Consider the following 18,904-nt stretch of genomic DNA (forward strand, 5'->3'; position numbering starts at 1 on the left):
AAATGATTTCATCCAAGACATTGTCAATAGAGACAAGGCTATGAAGAGCGACATCAAACTTATTAGAAACTAAATAAACATTTTAAATAATGAGATCAAACAAGAAATAATCGAATAAATGATTTCATCCAAGACATTATCAATAAAGAGATAAGTTACCAAAACTTATGGGATACAGTCAAGGTAGTTTTTAGGGGAAATATATCTCCAAATGCTTATATGAATAAAATAAAGAGGAGATCAATGAACAGAATGTACAACTAAAAAGTTAAAGAATAAATTAAAAATTCTCAATTAAATATCAAATTAGAACTTCTGAAAATTGAAGATGAGATTAATAAAATCAAAGGTAAGAAAATTATTGAGCTAAAAAATAAAGTCAAGAGTTGGTTTTATTAAAAATACCAATAAAATAGAAAAAAACTTTTGGTTAATTTAATTTAAAAAAGACAGAAGATCAAAAATGAAAAAAGTGAATTTATCACAAATGAGGAAATTATAGTAATAATTTGGAACTATTTTGCCCAACTGTATGCCAATAAATTTATAATGTAAGTGAAACAGATATTTTAAAACATATAAATTGCCAAGTTAAGAGAAAGTTAAATACTTTACCTCATCTCAGAAAAAAGAACCATCAATGTGAGCCATCAATGAACTCCCTAAGAAAAAATCTCCAGGATCAGATGGATTCACAAGTGAATTCTACCAAACATTCATGGAAAAATTAGTTCCAATTCTATATAAACCATTTTTAAAAAAAGGACAAGAAGTTCTGCCAAGTTCCTTCTATAATATCATTATGATGCTGATACTTAAAACAGTACAAGTCAAGACAGACAATGCAATTTATAGACCAATTTCCCTAATGAATATGTATGCAACAATTTCAAATGAAATATTAGCAAAGTGATTATAGCAAATTATCACTAGGTTAATATATTATGATCAAGTAATACCAGGAATGCAGGGTTGTTTCAATATTAGAAAAACTCTCAACATAGTTGACTGATTAACAACAAACCTAACAGAAATCATATGATTATCTCAATAGACGCTGACAAAGCTTTTCATAAAATATAGCACCTAGCCCTATTAAAAACACTAGAGAGCATAAGAATACATGGAATGTTCTTTAAAATAAGCAGTATCTATCTAAAACCATCATAAAGCAGTATTGAATTGTCAATAAGCTAGAAGTATTCCCAAAAAGATCGGGGTGAAAAAGGGTGCCCATTATCGCTACTATTAAATATTGTATTAGAAATGTTAACTTTAGCAATAATAGAAGGAAAAGACATTGAAAGAATTAGAATTGGTAATGAAGAAACAAAACTCTCAATCTTTGTAGATGATAATGGCATACATAGAGAACCCTAGAAAAATCATCTTAAAAACTACTGGAAACAATAAGACTCAGGAATATAATATAAACTCACATAAATATGCAGCATTTCTATATATTAGGAAAGATAGAAAGAGAAATCCCATTCAAAACAACTTCAGACAGCATAAACTAATTGGGAGTGTACCTGCCAAGGCAGACCCAGAAACTTTATAACAGCAATTAAAAAACACTTTTCACACAGATGAAATCAGATGTAAATAACTGAGCAAATGTTAATTGCTCACAAGTAGGCTATTAATATAATAAAAATGAAAATTCTACCTAAATTAAATTACTTATTTAATACCAACCAAACTTCCCAAACATTACTTTGGTGAGCTAGAAAAAATGGTAACTAAATTCATATGGAGCAACAAAAGGTCAAGAATATAAGGGAAATAATTAAAAAAAAACTGAAAATGAAGATGGCCTAGCCATACCAGATCTAAAATTATATTTTAAAGCTTAAGTCATCTAAACTGTTTAGTACTGGCTAAGAAAAAAAATGGTAGATCAGTGGAATAGATTAAATGCAAAAGGGACAGCAGTCAATGACTTTGGTCTTCTACTGTTTGAAAAAATTCAAAGATTCAAGCATCTGGGATAAAAATTCACTCTTTGTTAAAAACTTCTGGGAAAAATTAGATGAAAATATGATAGAAACTAGGCATAGACCAACATCTCACACCCTAAGATAAAGTCAAAATGGGTATGTATTTAGACATGAAGTAACATTGTAAGCCAATTAAAAGAATAAGGAATAGTTTACTTGTCAGATCCATGTAAAGGGGTGCAGTTTATTACCAAAGAAGAGATAGGGAACATGATAAAAAAAACCAAACTGGGCAATTTTGATTACTTTAAATTAAAAAGCTTTAAAAACCAGTGCAACCAAGATTAAAAGAAATGCAGTAAGTTGGGAAACAATTCTAAAGCTAGTGTTACTGATAAAGTACTTATTTCTAAACTATACAGAAAAGGGAGTTTAATTTCTAAAAAACAGTCATTTCCCCAACTGATAAAGGATCAAGGATATGGAAAAGCAATTCTCAGATGAGATAAAGCTTCTCAGACTGGCCAATGTTGGAAAGGATGTGGGAAGATTGGAACACTAATGCATTGTTGGTGGGGTTTTGAACTGATCCAAACTTTCTGGAAAGCAATTTGGAATTATGCCAAAGGGCAGTAAAATGTACATACCCTTTGATCCAGCAATACTGGCTCTATAGCCTAAAGAGATCATGAAAAAGGGTAGAAATCACATAAGTACGAAAATATTCATAGCAGCTTTTTTTTGTATTGTCAAAGAACTGGAAATTGAGGGGATGCCATAAATTGGGGAATGGATGACCAAAGTGTATATGTATGTGATAGAACACTACTGTTCCATCAGAAAAAATGAGCAAAAGGATTTCAGAAAAACCTGGAAAGACTTGCATGAATTGATGTTGAATGAAATGAGTATAACCAGAAGTACATTATACACACTAACAGCATCATGGGGTGATGATCAACCATGAAGGACTTTTTCATTTCAGTAGTACAATAATCAAAGTCAATTATTAGATGACTTGTGATGGAAAATACCCTCCATATCCAGAGAAGGAACTGTGGAGTTTAAATAAAAAACAAAGCTTACTATCTTCAATATTTAAAAGTTTTCTTATGTATATGTAAATTTTTTTCTTCTAATGTTTTCTTTCTTCCTTTTGTATCTGATTCTTCTTTCACAGCATGATCAATATGGATCTATGTTTAGCATGGTTATAAATGAAGAGTCTATATTAAATTGCTTTCTGTCAGTGAAGGGGAAAGGGAAGAGAGAGGAAAAAAAATATAAAACTCAAAAGCTTGCCAAAAAACACATTTAGTAAAAATTACCATTACATGTAGTTGGAAAAACAAAAAAAATATTTTATAAGAAACTGAAGACTCAGATTTGATAGTAGTTTTTAGTATCTTTTGTGAAACATGTTAAGAATGTTAAGAATCAGTTCAAAGATTCCCTCTCCAAAAGCAAATAAGGAATAGAACTTTCTTCATTATGTAGGATAGAGATGTTTCAATTGCCCTGGTAAGTCCTGGTAAAATTATTGTACTGGTGGAGGAAAGTGATCTAGAAGGCAGGATGTTAGGACTGACAAAAGTATTATGTCTATGGCTTAGTATATGGGAAAATAATTTAATTGAAAAATTAGAGTTAAATAGCAGTCAAAATGATAGGACAATAACATCACTTTTTGACTTTAAATATAGATTTTCTTATTCAATATGTTATGAAATATTTATTCAAAACTTTGGATTCAAGGGAGGAAATGTACAAATATGAGAATTAATTGGAAAGGAAAGTGACTTTTAAAAAAATAGCTAGATTATGCTTTATTGTAAATTATAATGAATTTCTTAACTTGCATGTATTATTATTTCAAGTGATTTAAACTGTGTAATAGGTTGGCTATTTATGACCTAAAGAAATTGCCAATTATGAATTAAAATTTTGCATGCACTTATGAAGAAGACAAGTCAAAGAAGTCTTTGAAATTATAAAATGCACAATTAAAGGAGGATTTGTTTGTCATGCTATAGACTAGTATTAATGTGGTACCAAATATTTTCTGAGGGAGGTGGGCAATAGATGATGAATTTCATTGTAACTGAAATATTCACATTCTGAATAGAAAAATTAATTCTAATAAATTATATTAAAATTATTTATCACAGAGATATGTTCTACAATAGATAGAATTTCAGATTTCATCATATATTTGTAAATAGAAACAAAAGGACATTGAGATTCAAAGAGATGAAAGAGCTATATAGTTACTGAGTCAGGACAATACAACATGGTGCTAAATTCTGTGGGTTACCTATCTACACTATAGCACTATCTCAGTTGAGAAGAATATCTTTTACTCTTTGGCATTTGTCACTTAGTGGTTCATGGCATTATCCATGATGATTTGTGCAGGAAGACAAAATAACACATTAAAAAATTTTGGATAAATAGTGGCTTTTCTACTATAATCCTGAATTAAAATATCAAAGTAATCAATAGAATAACTAGAGAGTGCTCAATCCTAAAGTACCAGAATAGTCATATATATGTGTATATATGTATATACATATATGTATGTGCATATACATGCAAAAACATGTAATTTGTATCTATATGTAAAACATATATGTATATATATATATATATATATATATATATATATATATATATCTTTTAACAGAATTGAGTTCTTCACAATTATTTTGTACAAAGGGATGCAAGAAGTAATGGCAAGAAATAAAGATGTTGGTTCCAGGGAACAAAAAAGGACTAATAGCCCCATGACCAGGCCTTCAACACATTCATTCTTCACCAATTTTGAGTCTAATAATGACTTGTGATGTCATTACTACTATACTTACCCATCAAATGAATTTTAACAATTTTTTGATCAACAGAAAATAAGGAGGAACAAATAAATGTCTTATGGTGGAAGTTGAGTATTTGAAGGAAAGCAAATATATTTTAAAATATCAAATCATTATAATGAATTTTTGTTCTTATTCATATACCTAACTCTTTTAATCTTTTAAAACATTAGCATTAATACATTAACATATAAACTAGAATTTTGTCTTGAATACAAAATATTATTCCTTACTATATATTTCATAAATTCAGTGTTGACATATAGATATCTTACTTGAATAGATTTATAAATAGTTTTATCACTAATATATCATGCTGTCCTATTGTACTTATATTTAATTCAGTGTTCTAGACTATTACATTTTCTTAACAGTTAAAGTCTTAATATAATTATTTTTATTGAAATTAATTAGGGATTTAAAAAAGATTGTGCTTAAAATTTTTTGTATGCAGTTTACATGATAAAAATAAATACTTATTGAAGATTAGAACTTCAATACTTTTTTCCCTTATATGATAGTCAGATCAATTTTATGTATATAGCTAGAGATAAAATATTTTGCAAATGAATAAAATGAGAAAAAATGAGATTCAGTTGTCACCTGACTAATTATAGACATTTAAAATATTTTACTGGAAAAGGACATTCCTAGGCAGTAGAAAGATAATTAAAACTAAAATTTTTTCAAGCATTGTGATTTCTTATTCTTCTATGGAAAGGTTTACATAATTCAACCCTCTTTCTGAAATATAGTGTAATGTACAGTAGTTTAAAAAGTACATGATAAATTTCTTTTTAGCTATGAGAGCATAAGAAAATCATCTAAAGCCTTTTGTTTCTTACTTTCACCAAATGGGAGTAACCAGAGTACCACAGCTATCTTTCTCACTAGATCATGGAAAAATTGATTTGAAAAAAATATATATTATAAATAGGATATGAATTTATTATTACCAGCCCAGATAATTAAGATTCCAAATGTTTCAAATGGAAGAATTAAATGCTAGGAGTTAAGTTAGAAAATGGTCTCTTCTGAAGTTTAATTGCCTGAATCAGAAGGTACTCAAGTTTTGCTAAGGGGATGTTAAAGTTGGATATATGCCAATATTTATAAAACCTGCATTATCTTTCAAACTTGCTCCTCTATTCTTGGGTCCCCCTAACTCTTTTTTTATAAACAGAAACATATTTAAACATGCATTAATGAAATGTGTTTAATCAACAAATTCAATCTTTTGTAAGGTACACATTGCACAAGTGGATATTTTGCTAGTTTTGTGAAAGATATCATAAATTAGCCTGGTCAGTAGTCTCTCTCCCCCTAACTCTTGTGACTTTTTTTATACTCTTTAGTATCTTTAGTATCTATGAACTATTTTAAATACAGTTCTATAAAGATGAACATTTAAAAATTTTGGAAACACTTAAAGTGTTTATATTTCCCAAAGCTTGGCTAAAAGATTTATGTATATCCCCCCAAAAGAAAAATGATTGTGATGTCCTACTATTTGTCTTTTGATATTCACATACCAGATCAGTCCATCTGTCCATGTATGTGGAGGATTTGTGTGTGTGCACATGCTACAATTATAAGGGGTCCTTAAATGGATTATTCATTTTCCCATATTCAGAAATGAGAAACAAATAATATTTCTAAACATGATACATTTTAGAAGAGTTAAAATTTTCATATAATTTGGTTAACTATATTTAGAATCATACTGAAAGTTGAAAATTATTATTATTGCAAAGAAAGAAATGTTTGGCTAAAGCAGATAATAATAACCCACATTGACTTGAAACTGTTTTTACTAAACAGTTTCAGGATAGTGAACCTATAAGGATGATGAAGTAACTAACCAAAAATAAACCAGTTCCTATAGCTTTAAAATATAAAATGGAAGTTTAAAAAGTATATATGAATTTTAAGATTTCTCTTTCATTATTTTTAAATTAACTATTTCTTTTTGGGTTAATCAGTCCTACCTTCTTTTTCCATGGCAGGTTCATCCAAAAAAGATCCAGTAGCAGAAGCCTTGTTTGCACTGCTAGGTAGGGTTGACAAGGATTGATTAAGTTCTCTCTCTACTGCACATTCATTAATAAGTTGACGATGACTGTGTGAAAAATAAAACATAAAATATAATAAGTCTACATCAAACAAGATAAAAATTATATGCACAAGGTCTTTGTGTGTCTCAAATCAAAACTAGATTATCAAAACAATAAATAATTTTTGGTGATAAAGACTGCAGAGAATAATTATTAAATCTAGATGTAATATACTTGTCTTCAGTCACAATTCTGTAGAATTGTGGGGTTAGAAGTGAAAAGATCTTTTTTGATAATTTACATTACCTCTTTATTTTATAGATTAAGTAACTGAAACCCCAAAAAGGTAACAATTGGCCATATGAAGTGAAAGGTTCATCTCTCCTCAAGTCCCTTGACTCCAAATTGAGCACTCTTTCTTCTACTTCTGTAAATTCTAATGTTAACTATTAACTATTTATGATTGATTCTTTTAAAATTATTATTCATGTGAAGGCATCCAAGACATATGGCAATTTTTCCCTAAAACTATTTTAAGTCTATTATAATTAAGAGGTGTCAACAAAGATTAAAAAAGGAAAAATCCAAGAAACCCTCAAAAAAACTGCCTCTTTAAATCAGATATAAATTATTTATCTTTTGTGAATCTCAAATAATAAAATGTATGTCAGATATTGAAAAACCTTAAAGAAGTATTAAAAATTTATTATAATAATCATCATTATTATTAATTCTGCAAACTGCAATCTCACATTACCTGATCTACCTGGTATGCTGTCTCTTGAATATGTACTACTGAATTGAGTGACTTAAATTTGCCAGTTTCTTCTTAGTGCCCTTAAGGATGCTTTCCAGGGGGTTATTCTATTAATTTACTTTGAAAGTCTCACTCAGTCTCAATTGGTGGGAAGAAAAACTATTTTAAATACAGTTCTATAAAGATAATTAGAATTATGTTAGTACTTACATAGGAAAACCACTGACAATAGCATATTCTTCAGCTGTCCATCCATATTTATCTTGGCAAAGGAGATCAGCAGAATATTTAAGAAGAAGACTGACTATGTCTGTTGGGGCACCACTGACAGCGATCATGAGGGCTGTTCTACAATAACAAAGAAACAAGTTGCATTTAAGAATATAAATAATTCCCATTTAATCTGATGTTTCTTGATTTTCAATAAAAGAATACTTCACATTCTTTAGTGTTACTATGCATGTGGAACATGAATACTTAGTGTTACATATGGATAGCATAACAAATTGCAATTAAGGCCGGAAATGTAGGAAAGACTTTTATGTTTGTTTTTGTTTTTTTGTTTTGTTTTGGGGTTTTTTTGGTCCCATTAGAGTTTTAGTAGGGCCTGTCAAATATAAAGATTTATAATAAGACAAGCAAAGAACATGTTGAAACCATTTGTGTGCAACAATTAAGGAAGTTCAGCTACCAACTCTACACAGAGTTTCCACTCATTTAGTAAAGCTGAGGCTCTTTGAAAATTATTAGATTAGAAATAATCTTGGCAATCCATTAAATTCCTATTCCAATGCTCTATCATGTTATGGAGGTCACCACTGGTTGTCAAAAGGCTATGCAGAACAAGTTGTTTTAGGTCTTAACAAACAGGAAAGTCTTTGAATAAGAATACAGTAATGAATTCTGTTGTTTAAAGATAACCCTATGGAAGTAATGAAATGTTGATCATCAAAAAGCTAGTTTCAGTGGATGTGGAAACAACCCATTAACTCTGAAAGGCAGTTTATTAAGATGTTGTATGACTATGAGCTGCACTAGTAGAGGGAATATCCATATTGATAAAACACCTGCTGAAGCATATGCTGAATGATTCATGGGCTTTCTGCCTGAAGTATTATTGACTACTTAGTGATGACTCTGTTAAACACTGAATTAGTGCTCACTGGTGAAATCATGAATAATTACTTTTCTTGGATAATTTAAAGGTATTTTGAAATATCAATAAACTCTTTCCAGAAGTAGAAATATTTACTCTGTTTAAACTTTTTTTCCTTGAACCTAACTATCCTATACCAAATATAAAGAAAGGCCCCAAAAAGAACCAGTTAAGTATATTTGGTGGGAAATAGGGGATATGAGAGAAATTGAAACTGATGGACTCATAAACTTTCATATTACTAGTTAATATTATTTTAGTTAATTTCTGTTCCAGGAACCATGATGGAGGAGTAAACAGTAAATGACCACAATTCTACCATATTCAACTCTGAAAAAATTAAATCAATCATTAGGAAATATTTACTTATTCAGTTCCATGTCAATCAAATAATTATTTGATAGTTGGAAAAAATAATAAAATTCATCTGAAAGATCAAAAGATTAAGAATATTCAGGGAATTAATGAAAAAGAAGCCACAAAGGAAAGTGACCTAACAATATCAGATCTCAAACTATATTACAAAACAGTAATCATCAAAACTATTTGGTTCTGGCTATGAAATAGCATGATGGATCAGTGGAAGAGAGTAAGGTATACAAGACACAGTAGTCAATGACCATAGTGATCTAGTGCTTGATAAGCTCAAAGACCCTAGTCTTTCAGTTAAGAAACTCACTATTTGTTAAAAACTGTTGGGAAAACTGAAAAACAAAAGAATAAGAATGAAGTGCAGAAAAACATCTTGTTACTGTAACAAGATAAGGTCAAACTGGGTGCATGATTTAAATATAAAAAGTGATATCATGAGCAGATTAGAAGAGTAAAGAATTGTTTCCCTGTCAGATCTAAGGGGAAGGAAAGAATTAGTATCCAAACAAGAAATAAAGAATATTAAATAATGTAAAAATGGATAATTTTTATCATATTAAATTAAAGATCTTTTGTAACCAATGAAATAAAAGATTATAAGGAAAGCACAAAACTGTGAAATAATCTTCACAGCAAATGTCTCTGATAAAGGTCACATTTCTCAAATATACAGAGAACTGAGACAAAATTTAAAAAATACAAGCCCCAATCTATGGTCAAAGGAAATGACTAGAAATTTTTCAGATGAAGAAAATCACAATTACCTATAAGCATATGAAGAAGGACCCTAAATCACATTTTATTAGAGAAATACAAAGTAAACTGTGAAACACCTGAGATACAACCTATCAAATTGTCTAATGTGACAAAAAAAGGGAAATGATAAATGTTGGAGAGATTATGGAAAAATTAGGACAGTAATTCACTATTGGTGGACTGTGAACTTATTCAACCAAACTGCAAACCCTTTGATGCAAGAATTCCACCACTAGCTCTATATATCCAAAGGGATCATAAAGAAGGGAAAGGAACCGACATGTGCCAAAATATTAGAAATTGAAGGGATACCCATCAATTGAAGATTGACTGATCAAGTTATGGTATGAAATTGTAAAGGAACACTATTATGCAATAAGAAATGATGAACAGGTAGATTTCAGAAAAACTTGAAAAGATTTGTATTTATTGACACACATAGTGAAATGAGTAGAACTAAGAAAATATTGTACATAGTATCAGCAACCACAATGAGCTATGAATGATTCAGCTCTTCTCAGAAAAACCATGATTCAAGACAAGTATAAAGGACTCAGCATAGAAAATGCTATTCCTCCCCACTCCCTACATTCAATGAAATAATGAATTCTGAATTTAGATCAAAGACTAATTTTATTTACCTTATTATTTTTGTGTTTTCCCTTTTTCCTGTTTCTTCATTCACAACTGTGTCCAATATGAAAATATGTTTTTCCTGATAAGAAGTCTACCATTTTTGGAAGAGGGGAGGGATAAAAATTTGGAATTCAAATCTTGTGAAAATAAATGCTAATAATTGTCTTGACTTGCAATTGAGAAAAAACAAGATACTATTAAAAATAAAGTTAGTATTCCTCAATGAGATCCAAACAGTATAAAGGGAATAGTCTAAGAATCCATACTGAAAAACAGGACAAGTAAATATTTCCAAGTTTCCAAGGTGTGTTTCAAAGGGCAACCTGCAATTGGTCTATCTATGATTTTGTAGATGTATGTATATATTGAGAGAGAGAGAGAGAGAGAGAGAGAGAGAGAGAGAGAGACATGCACATTGTTGGCTGTAAAGGTACTAAAAAGAACAATGCATTCACTAAGTTACAAATTATTGGGAAAAGGAGATCCAATTGAATTTCATTTGAGAAAGTACACAACACTTTCAAAGATCCAACTGTGACAAAAGCTCATTTTATAGACAACAATATTCTCTCAGAAATGCTAGTTGGCCCCAGTAAATTTTTAAAAATCCCAAAACAAAAAAAAAGTTATTAGAACAATGAAAATTGCACATAATTTCAAAGGTCATGGAGATATATATGGTAAGTATGAGTAGGTTCAGGCAATAAGGACTTTGATGTAATAAGTAGTTTGAGTGGCATCATGAAAGACATGTATGAACAGAAAAAGAGGTCGGCTAAATCTTGTATTAAAAATAACAGCTGAGGAAGCTAGGTGGCACAGTGGATATAGCACTGTTCCTTGAGTCAGGAGGGCTGAGTTCAAATCCAGCATCAGACACTGAATAATTATTTAGTTATGTGACTTTGGTCAAGTCACTTAACCTCATTGCCTTGCAAAAATCCCCACTCCAAAGAAGAAAATAAAAGCCAGAGAGCACTGGTGATGCACAGGTCATCAAATATTATAGGAACCAGCAGAAATCTTCAGGATGTTTCCTGGACCTTCTATGAATAATTTAAGGAATAAGGACAAAAATCATGTAGGATAAGGGGAGATTAAAAAATTAAAATCTGAATTAGTGGCATGATCATTGTTCCATCAAATTATTTCATCAGATTATTCTTATTTTTATTCATATTTATTAATATGCATTATCTTAAGGGACTTCAAAGGAGAAAGGAACAAAACCCACATATTACAATTAACATGGGTGATAAGATTATTTCATAAAATGAATCAACTAAATGCTAAGAATACAAAATTTCTATAAGATAATATTAGTAACAAAAAATTAAGAAAACTTCTAATAGTAATCACCAATAAATGGTGGTTGGCATACCTATAACTGTTTTCTCTGTTGCAGTCATAAATAATAGTTTTTCTTTCAATAGTTGAACAGTTTCACCCTTTCCCAATGATTCAATCCCAACAACTTCAATCATTGTCATTCATTATGTGTTCTGTGACTTAAATTCTTATTCCACTAGAATCTTTTCTTTTTAATCTCAAGTATTAATTAATGTACCGTTTAGTCTTATCCATGGCATTCACATTAGCTCCATTCTTTAATAAAAATTCTACCATAGCTTGGTTATTTTCTGTGACTGAAACCAAAAGTGGTGTATAACCATCCTGTAAAATCAAATAAAAGACATTGTTATGGTATGGAAGTATTATACATACATACATACATACATATATATATACACTTCAATTCAGTTAACATTTATGGACCTCTTGTGAACTTGTTAATGACATGTTAAGGAAATTTGAAATGAGAAGACCAAGGCAACCCTCCCTCATTTAAATCTAATTCACTTGTATGCCATGGCATCCCTTCCCTGATGTCATGGTCTTCTTCAAAAATGAAGGACCAACAGCAACAACCATAACCTGTGTGACCCTAAGCAAACTATTCCACATCTCTGGATCTAAATTTCCTCATATATAAAACAACTGAATAAAACAATCATCTTTGGGATTCCTTCCAGCTATTAATCTGTGATCAGGAGGTAGAAAACCAGGATCTCTATGAGATTGCTTCATATGCATTAATGAGCTTCATTTCATGACCAATCAATGTCTGCAGACAGGCAATCTTAATTCCTCAGAACTCTGCCAAGCTAAAGCTATAACCTAGTCACTTTTGAAGTTGACAAGTTCTCCAGGTGTGTACAATCAGTCTTAGAACTAAACAGTCTTATCTTGAGATAGTTAAATCTAGAAGAAAGTCATTCTCCTGGAATTTTCCCTTTTTTCCCAACCCTTCTTATGTATATTTTACGTTTTATCTCTCTTCAAGTAGCAGTGACTAAGATAAATCTATTATTAAAAACCATACACTAATCTGTAATTCAAGAAAGGAAATGTCTAGTCTTTAGGTAAAAAGGAAAAAAAATCCACATACCCTTAAGAATTTGTTCATGTAAAAATTAAGTGATTTTGGGGTGGCTAGGTGGTACAGTAGATAGAGCACTGGCCTTGGAGTCAGGAGTACCTGAGTTCAAATCTGGCTTCAGACACTTAATAATTACCTAGCCGTGTGGCCTTAGGCAAGCCACTTAAGCCCATTGCCTTGAAAAATCTAAAAAAATCTAAAAATGGCTAGGTGGCATAGTGGATAGAGCACTGGCCTTGGAGTCAGGAGTACCTGAGTTCAAATCTGGCTTCAGACACTTAATAATTACCTAGCCATGTGGCCTTGGGCAAGCCACTTAACCTCATTGCCTTGCAAAAACTAAAAAAAAGAAAATCTAAAAAAATAAAAAAAATAAAAATTAAGTGATTTTGTAGTTTTAAACTTAGTAGGAAAAATTTTTAAATTTAATTATGACATTGTAACATGACAAAGTAACATCATGTTATCATAAAGGTAAATAATGTAGAAAAAACATTGTAAGCAAAGATTTAGAGGAACAATTGCCTTCGAGAGAGAAGATCTAATATGTTATGGAAAGAAAATTCTGAGAGACAGCTGTGATAGAATTAAATAGAGAGCTAAACTCAAAGTCAGTAAGACCTGGATTCAAAGCCTGCTACTGACACAGATATAAACTGACTGAGTGACCCTGGGAAGTCACCTAACTTTTCAGTATTCCAGCACACTTCCAAAGACAGAATTTCCTTTTCTTTCCAATTAAATGTTAAGATAACTTTCATTATTCATGTTTGTAACATAATGCGTTCCACATTTTTCTCACTCACTTCTCTGGCCCTCTCCACAAAACAGCAAATGACCCAATATAGGTTTTACTTGTACAAATATGTTAAATGTATTTCTGTATTGATCATATTGTGAAGTAAGAACCAGAACAAAGGGATAAAACCATGAGAAAGAAAAAATTTAAAATATCAAATTTTTAAAAGTGAAAAGAGTATGCTTTAATCTGCATTCAGACTCCAAAATTCTTTCTTTGGATTTGGATGGCATTTTCCATTATAAGTAAGACAGTGTTTCTTAACTTTTTTGTGTCATGGACTCCTTTACAAGATAATGTTTTTAAAGTACCTAAAATACATAGAATGCAAAGGAAGTTAACTGTTGAAATAATTATAAAGTTATTGCTTTTGAAGTCGATAGATCCCAGGTTAAGACACACTTAAGATCCAAGATTATCACCACTATTGTACAATATTGTATTAGATGTTAGCAGTAGCAAAGAAAAGGAAAAGACTTTGAAGGAATAAGAATAGTTCATGAAGAAACAAAACTCTCCTTCCCTGTAGATGATGTGACATTATACTTAGAGAAGCTTAGAATATCAAATAAAAAACAACTTGAAACACTTAACAGCTTCAGCAAAGATGTAGAATATAAAGAAGGCAATCCACCTAAATTATCAAACATTTTCATATATTATCAACAAAGTCCAGCAGTAATTGATAGAAAGAGAAATTCAAAATAACTATACAAAATATAAAATACTTATGAATCTGCCTGCCAAGAAACTATATGAACACAATTACAAAACACTTTTCACATGCAAAAAAGTCAGATTTAAACAACTGGAAAAAATGTCAATTGTTCAAATGGATAAGCCTAGCTAATATAATAAAATTGTCAATTCTGCCTACGCTAAAGTACTTATAATAATCAACCACCAAAAATATTTTATCGACCTAGGAAAAATAGGGAAAAAACTCTTCTGGAAGAAAAAAGAGTCAAGAATATTAAGATAATTAAGGAAAAAATTGCAAAAGAAGGTGGCCTAGCTGAATCGAAAACAATATTATAAAGTGGTAGTCATTAAAACATTTTGATCAGGATAGTGCAGTGGGCTAGATCATAGCCCTGAAGTCAGGAAGACCTGAATTCAAATCCAATCTCAAATACTTAATAATTACCACACTGTGTGATCTTGGGCAAGTCACAACCCCATTGCCTTACAAAAAACAAAACAACAAAAACCTCTTTGATTCTAGCTATGAAATGAAAATTGTGATCAATGGAATAGGAAAGGTACAAATGAAACAATAGTAAATGACAATAGTATGCTACTGTTTAAGCCTTAAGACTCCACCTTCTGGGATAAAAACTCACAATTTGGCAAAAACTATTGGAAAAACTGGAAAATAATATGGCAGAAACTAGGCAAAGAGCAACATTCTCACACCCTATATGGAGATAAGGTTGAAATGGGTACATGATTAAAACATAAAGAATGATAAGTCAATTAGGAGAGCAAGTAACAGTTTGCCATTCAGTTCTATGAAGAAGGGAGAAAACAATGTGAAACACCACATTGGAAAAACAACTAACTTGGAAAATAGATTTGGGGGTGGCTAGGCAGTACAATGGATAGAGCACCGGCCCTGGAATCAGGAGTACCTGAGTTCAAATCCGGCCTCAGACTCTTAATAATTACCTAACTGTATGGCCTTGGGCAAGCCACTTAACCCCATTGCCTTGCAAAACAAACAAAAAAAAAACTTAAAAAAAGAAAATAGATTCAAGAGAAATAATTTTTAAAAATTTTAAATTTAAATTGTAAATTTAAAAAAAAAAGTCATGACCAAAGAGAGAAACTGGACTTCATCTTTCCAGAAATTACCAAAGAAAACTGCCTTGATATTCTAGAAGCAGAAAGCAAAATAAAAATTGAAGGCATCCAACACAAGAGATGTCAAAATGAAAACTCCTAAGACTATATAACCAAAGTTCAGAGCTCACATGACAAGGAAAAAATATTTCAAGCAGCCAGAAGGAAACATTTCAATTATCCTGGAGCCACACAAAATTTAGTAGCTTCTACATTAAGGGACTGTAGGGCTTAGAATATGATATTCCAGAAAACAAAAGAGTTTGTATGATGACCAAGCATAGCTATCCTCAAAATTGAGCATACACTGTCTTTTTTTTTTTTTATTTTTAAAGGCAATGGGGTTAAGTGGCTTGCCCAAGGCCACACGGCTAGGTAAATATTAAGTGTCTGAGGTCTGATTTGAACCCAGGTACTCCTGACTCCAGGGCCGGTGCTCTATCCACTGCGCCACTTAGCCGCCCCGAGCATACACTTTCAAGGAGAAAGATGGGCATTGAATGAAACAGGGGAATCTCAAAATTTTCTGATGATAAGGTCAGAAGCTGAACAGAAAATATGATTTTCAAATATGATTCTTAAGTGAAGCATAAAAAGGCAAGCAAGAAAGGTAACCATAAGGGTCTTAATGATGTTGAACTGTTAATATTTCTGCACAGAAAGATGATACTGATAACTCGTGAAATTCCTCACTTATTAGTGCAATTAAAAGGAATATATATATATATATATATATATACACACATACACATATATGTATGTATATGAGACAGGGCATAGATGGGAGTTGCACATGAAGGGAAAATGTATTAAAAAGATGGACTTAAAGGGTGAGAGAGAAAGATACTGGGAGAATGGGAAAAGGGGAGATACAGTGGGTAAGTTATTTCATATGAAAGCTTTTGAAGTGCAAGAGTGGGGATGTGAGAGGGTATGAATGAGTCTTATACTCTTCAAAATTGGCTCAGAGAGGGAATAACAAATACTTTCAAGGGTTATAGAAATATATCTTACTTTAGAGTAAGTAGAAGGGGGTATGAAAAAGGGGGGTGTAATAGTAGGAGGGAGGATTGGGGCAGGGGGAAGTCAGCAGCAACACTTGAGGAGGGACAGGGTGAAAGGAGAGAGAGAGAGAGAGAGAGAGAGAGAGAGAGAGAGAGAGAGAGAGAGAGAGAGAGAGAGAGAGAGAGAAAATAGAATAAATGGTTGGATAGGATGGAGGGAAACACAATAATAAGTGGGGGAAAATATTGAAACATATTTCTCTAATAAAGATCTCATTTTTCATAATAAAATTATGAGGCATTTCCCAATTGATAAATGATCTAAAGATATGAACAATTTTTGAGATTATCAATGCTATCTATGGCCATATTAAAATGTCCTAAGTTATTTTTGATTGGAGAAATGTAAATTAGAACATGTCTGAGGTATCAATTTATATCTATTAGCTTGGCTCATAGACCAGAAAGGGAAAATGACAAATGAGGAGACATTAATGTAATGTTGGATGAGTTGAGTAATTTGAAACTATGCCCAAAGCATTCTAAAGTCACGCATACCCTTTGACCTAGCCATGTATATATGAGAAGAGATGGCAAACAGGAAGGATATTTATAGCAGCTCTTTGCTGATGACAAGGAACTAGAAATTGAGGGAATGGCTGAATTGGAGTATGTCATTATGACAGAACTCTATTCTGATGTACAAAAGGATGGGCAGGATGCTTTCAATTAAACCTGAAAAGACATATATGAGCAGATACAAAAGGAAATGTACAGAATACAAAGAAACAACAATATTGTAAGATGAAATGACTTCTCTTTTCTAAGTATTGCTGTAACCCAAGACAACTCTAAAGAACTTTTGATAAAGAATGCCTATTCATCCCCCCAAAAGAGGTGATGGTGTCTGACTACAGATTGAAACCTACTTTTTAAAATTATTTTTGATGTTTTTTGGCAGGTGTACATTTATATTTATTTTCACATCATGACAATTTTGGAAGTGTTTTGCATTACTACACATTTTTAAACCAATATTACATAACTTGGTGGGAAGAAGGAAGAGGATTTGGTACTTAATATTTTAAAAATGATCGTTAAAACTCATTTTTACATTTAACTGGGGGCAAATAAAATAAAATATAATTGAAATCTACCTTTAATAGTAATTGTGAAAAAATAAAATTAAAATTAAAAAAGAAGAAACAGAAGATCCTAAACCTCCTATATTAAAAAAAAGAATCCTTGATAAAAGATTAAATCAGAGCAAGCCCTGGTCCAAATCAGGAGGGGTTTCCTCCTTAGGATTTCCAATGCGAATAAATATCTTTCCATGTTCCCCTCTACCCATACCAATTAGAAAATTCCAAAGGTCAATGATCTTTGACTATAGAATTTTTAAAGTTATTTTCATTAAAGAAATGCTTCATGGAGTGGCTAGGTGGTGTAGTGGATAGAGCACTGGGCCTGGAGTCAGGAGTACCTGAGTTCAAATCCGGCCTCAGTCACTTAAAATTACCTAGCTGTGTGGCCTTGGGCAAGCCACTTAACCCCATTTGCCTTGCAAAAACCTAAAAAAAAATGTTTCCATGATTAGAATTATAAAACATATGAACTGGACATTACCTGATTACACATTAAAGCTCATAAAGATATTTTAATATACAAGAGGTGGGCTTCTACCTTGTTTTTTGCCTCAATCTCACTTTTATGCTTAAGTAGCTTTGCAACTATGGCCATATTCTGACCAGAGGCAGAATAATGAAGTGCAGTGTTGTTTTTGCTGTCTCCAAGATGAGGGTCTGCACCATGATCAAGCAGGATAGTAACACATTCCTCCTGTTGACATTGCACTGCCTGTCAATGTAACAAAAAGAGATAATATTGTAGTATAAAATTCAGTATACTAAAACATCATTAGCGATATTTAAACAAGCAAAGCCTTTTTTCTTAAAGAAAAAAATCAAAACATATTTCGTGGATCAAGAGAACTAACTAGTGCATACCTTAATTAAAGGAGTTCTATTGTCATTGTCACGAATGTTTAGTTGGCACTTTCTCTCTACCAAAAGAGATACAACATCTGGATATCCATTAGCACATGCTAGATGTAGAGGTGTCCTAAAGAAAGAAGAGAACTATGTCATTGTTTGATAAGGTATTACAACTATCAAAATTGTACAATTACTTGTTAGTTTATTTTCTAACAAAATGCAATATTATTCTTTTACCTGAACTGTAACTCACTGCCAAAATAAAGATAAATTGCCACTATGGT

At 31.4% G+C, this 18,904-nt stretch overlaps 1 protein-coding gene across 1 annotated transcript in view; it reads right to left on the reverse strand.

Moving 5' to 3' along the window:
• The window catches only part of LOC141494158 (uncharacterized), a 70,866-nt gene that overhangs the window by 30,960 nt on the left and 21,002 nt on the right, over positions 1–18,904 (reverse strand). Inside the window, exons 2-7 of the mRNA XM_074195284.1 lie at positions 18,633–18,747; positions 18,310–18,483; positions 12,109–12,215; positions 7,832–7,969; positions 6,799–6,929; positions 2,588–2,617 (exon numbers count right to left, since the gene is read on the reverse strand). Coding sequence (XP_074051385.1) covers positions 2,588–2,617; positions 6,799–6,929; positions 7,832–7,969; positions 12,109–12,215; positions 18,310–18,483; positions 18,633–18,747 — 695 coding nt within the window. The remainder of the gene's footprint in view (positions 1–2,587; positions 2,618–6,798; positions 6,930–7,831; positions 7,970–12,108; positions 12,216–18,309; positions 18,484–18,632; positions 18,748–18,904) is intronic.

This window comes from Macrotis lagotis, chromosome 7 (assembly GCF_037893015.1).
Source record: "Macrotis lagotis isolate mMagLag1 chromosome 7, bilby.v1.9.chrom.fasta, whole genome shotgun sequence".
NCBI lineage: Eukaryota > Metazoa > Chordata > Mammalia > Peramelemorphia > Peramelidae > Macrotis > Macrotis lagotis.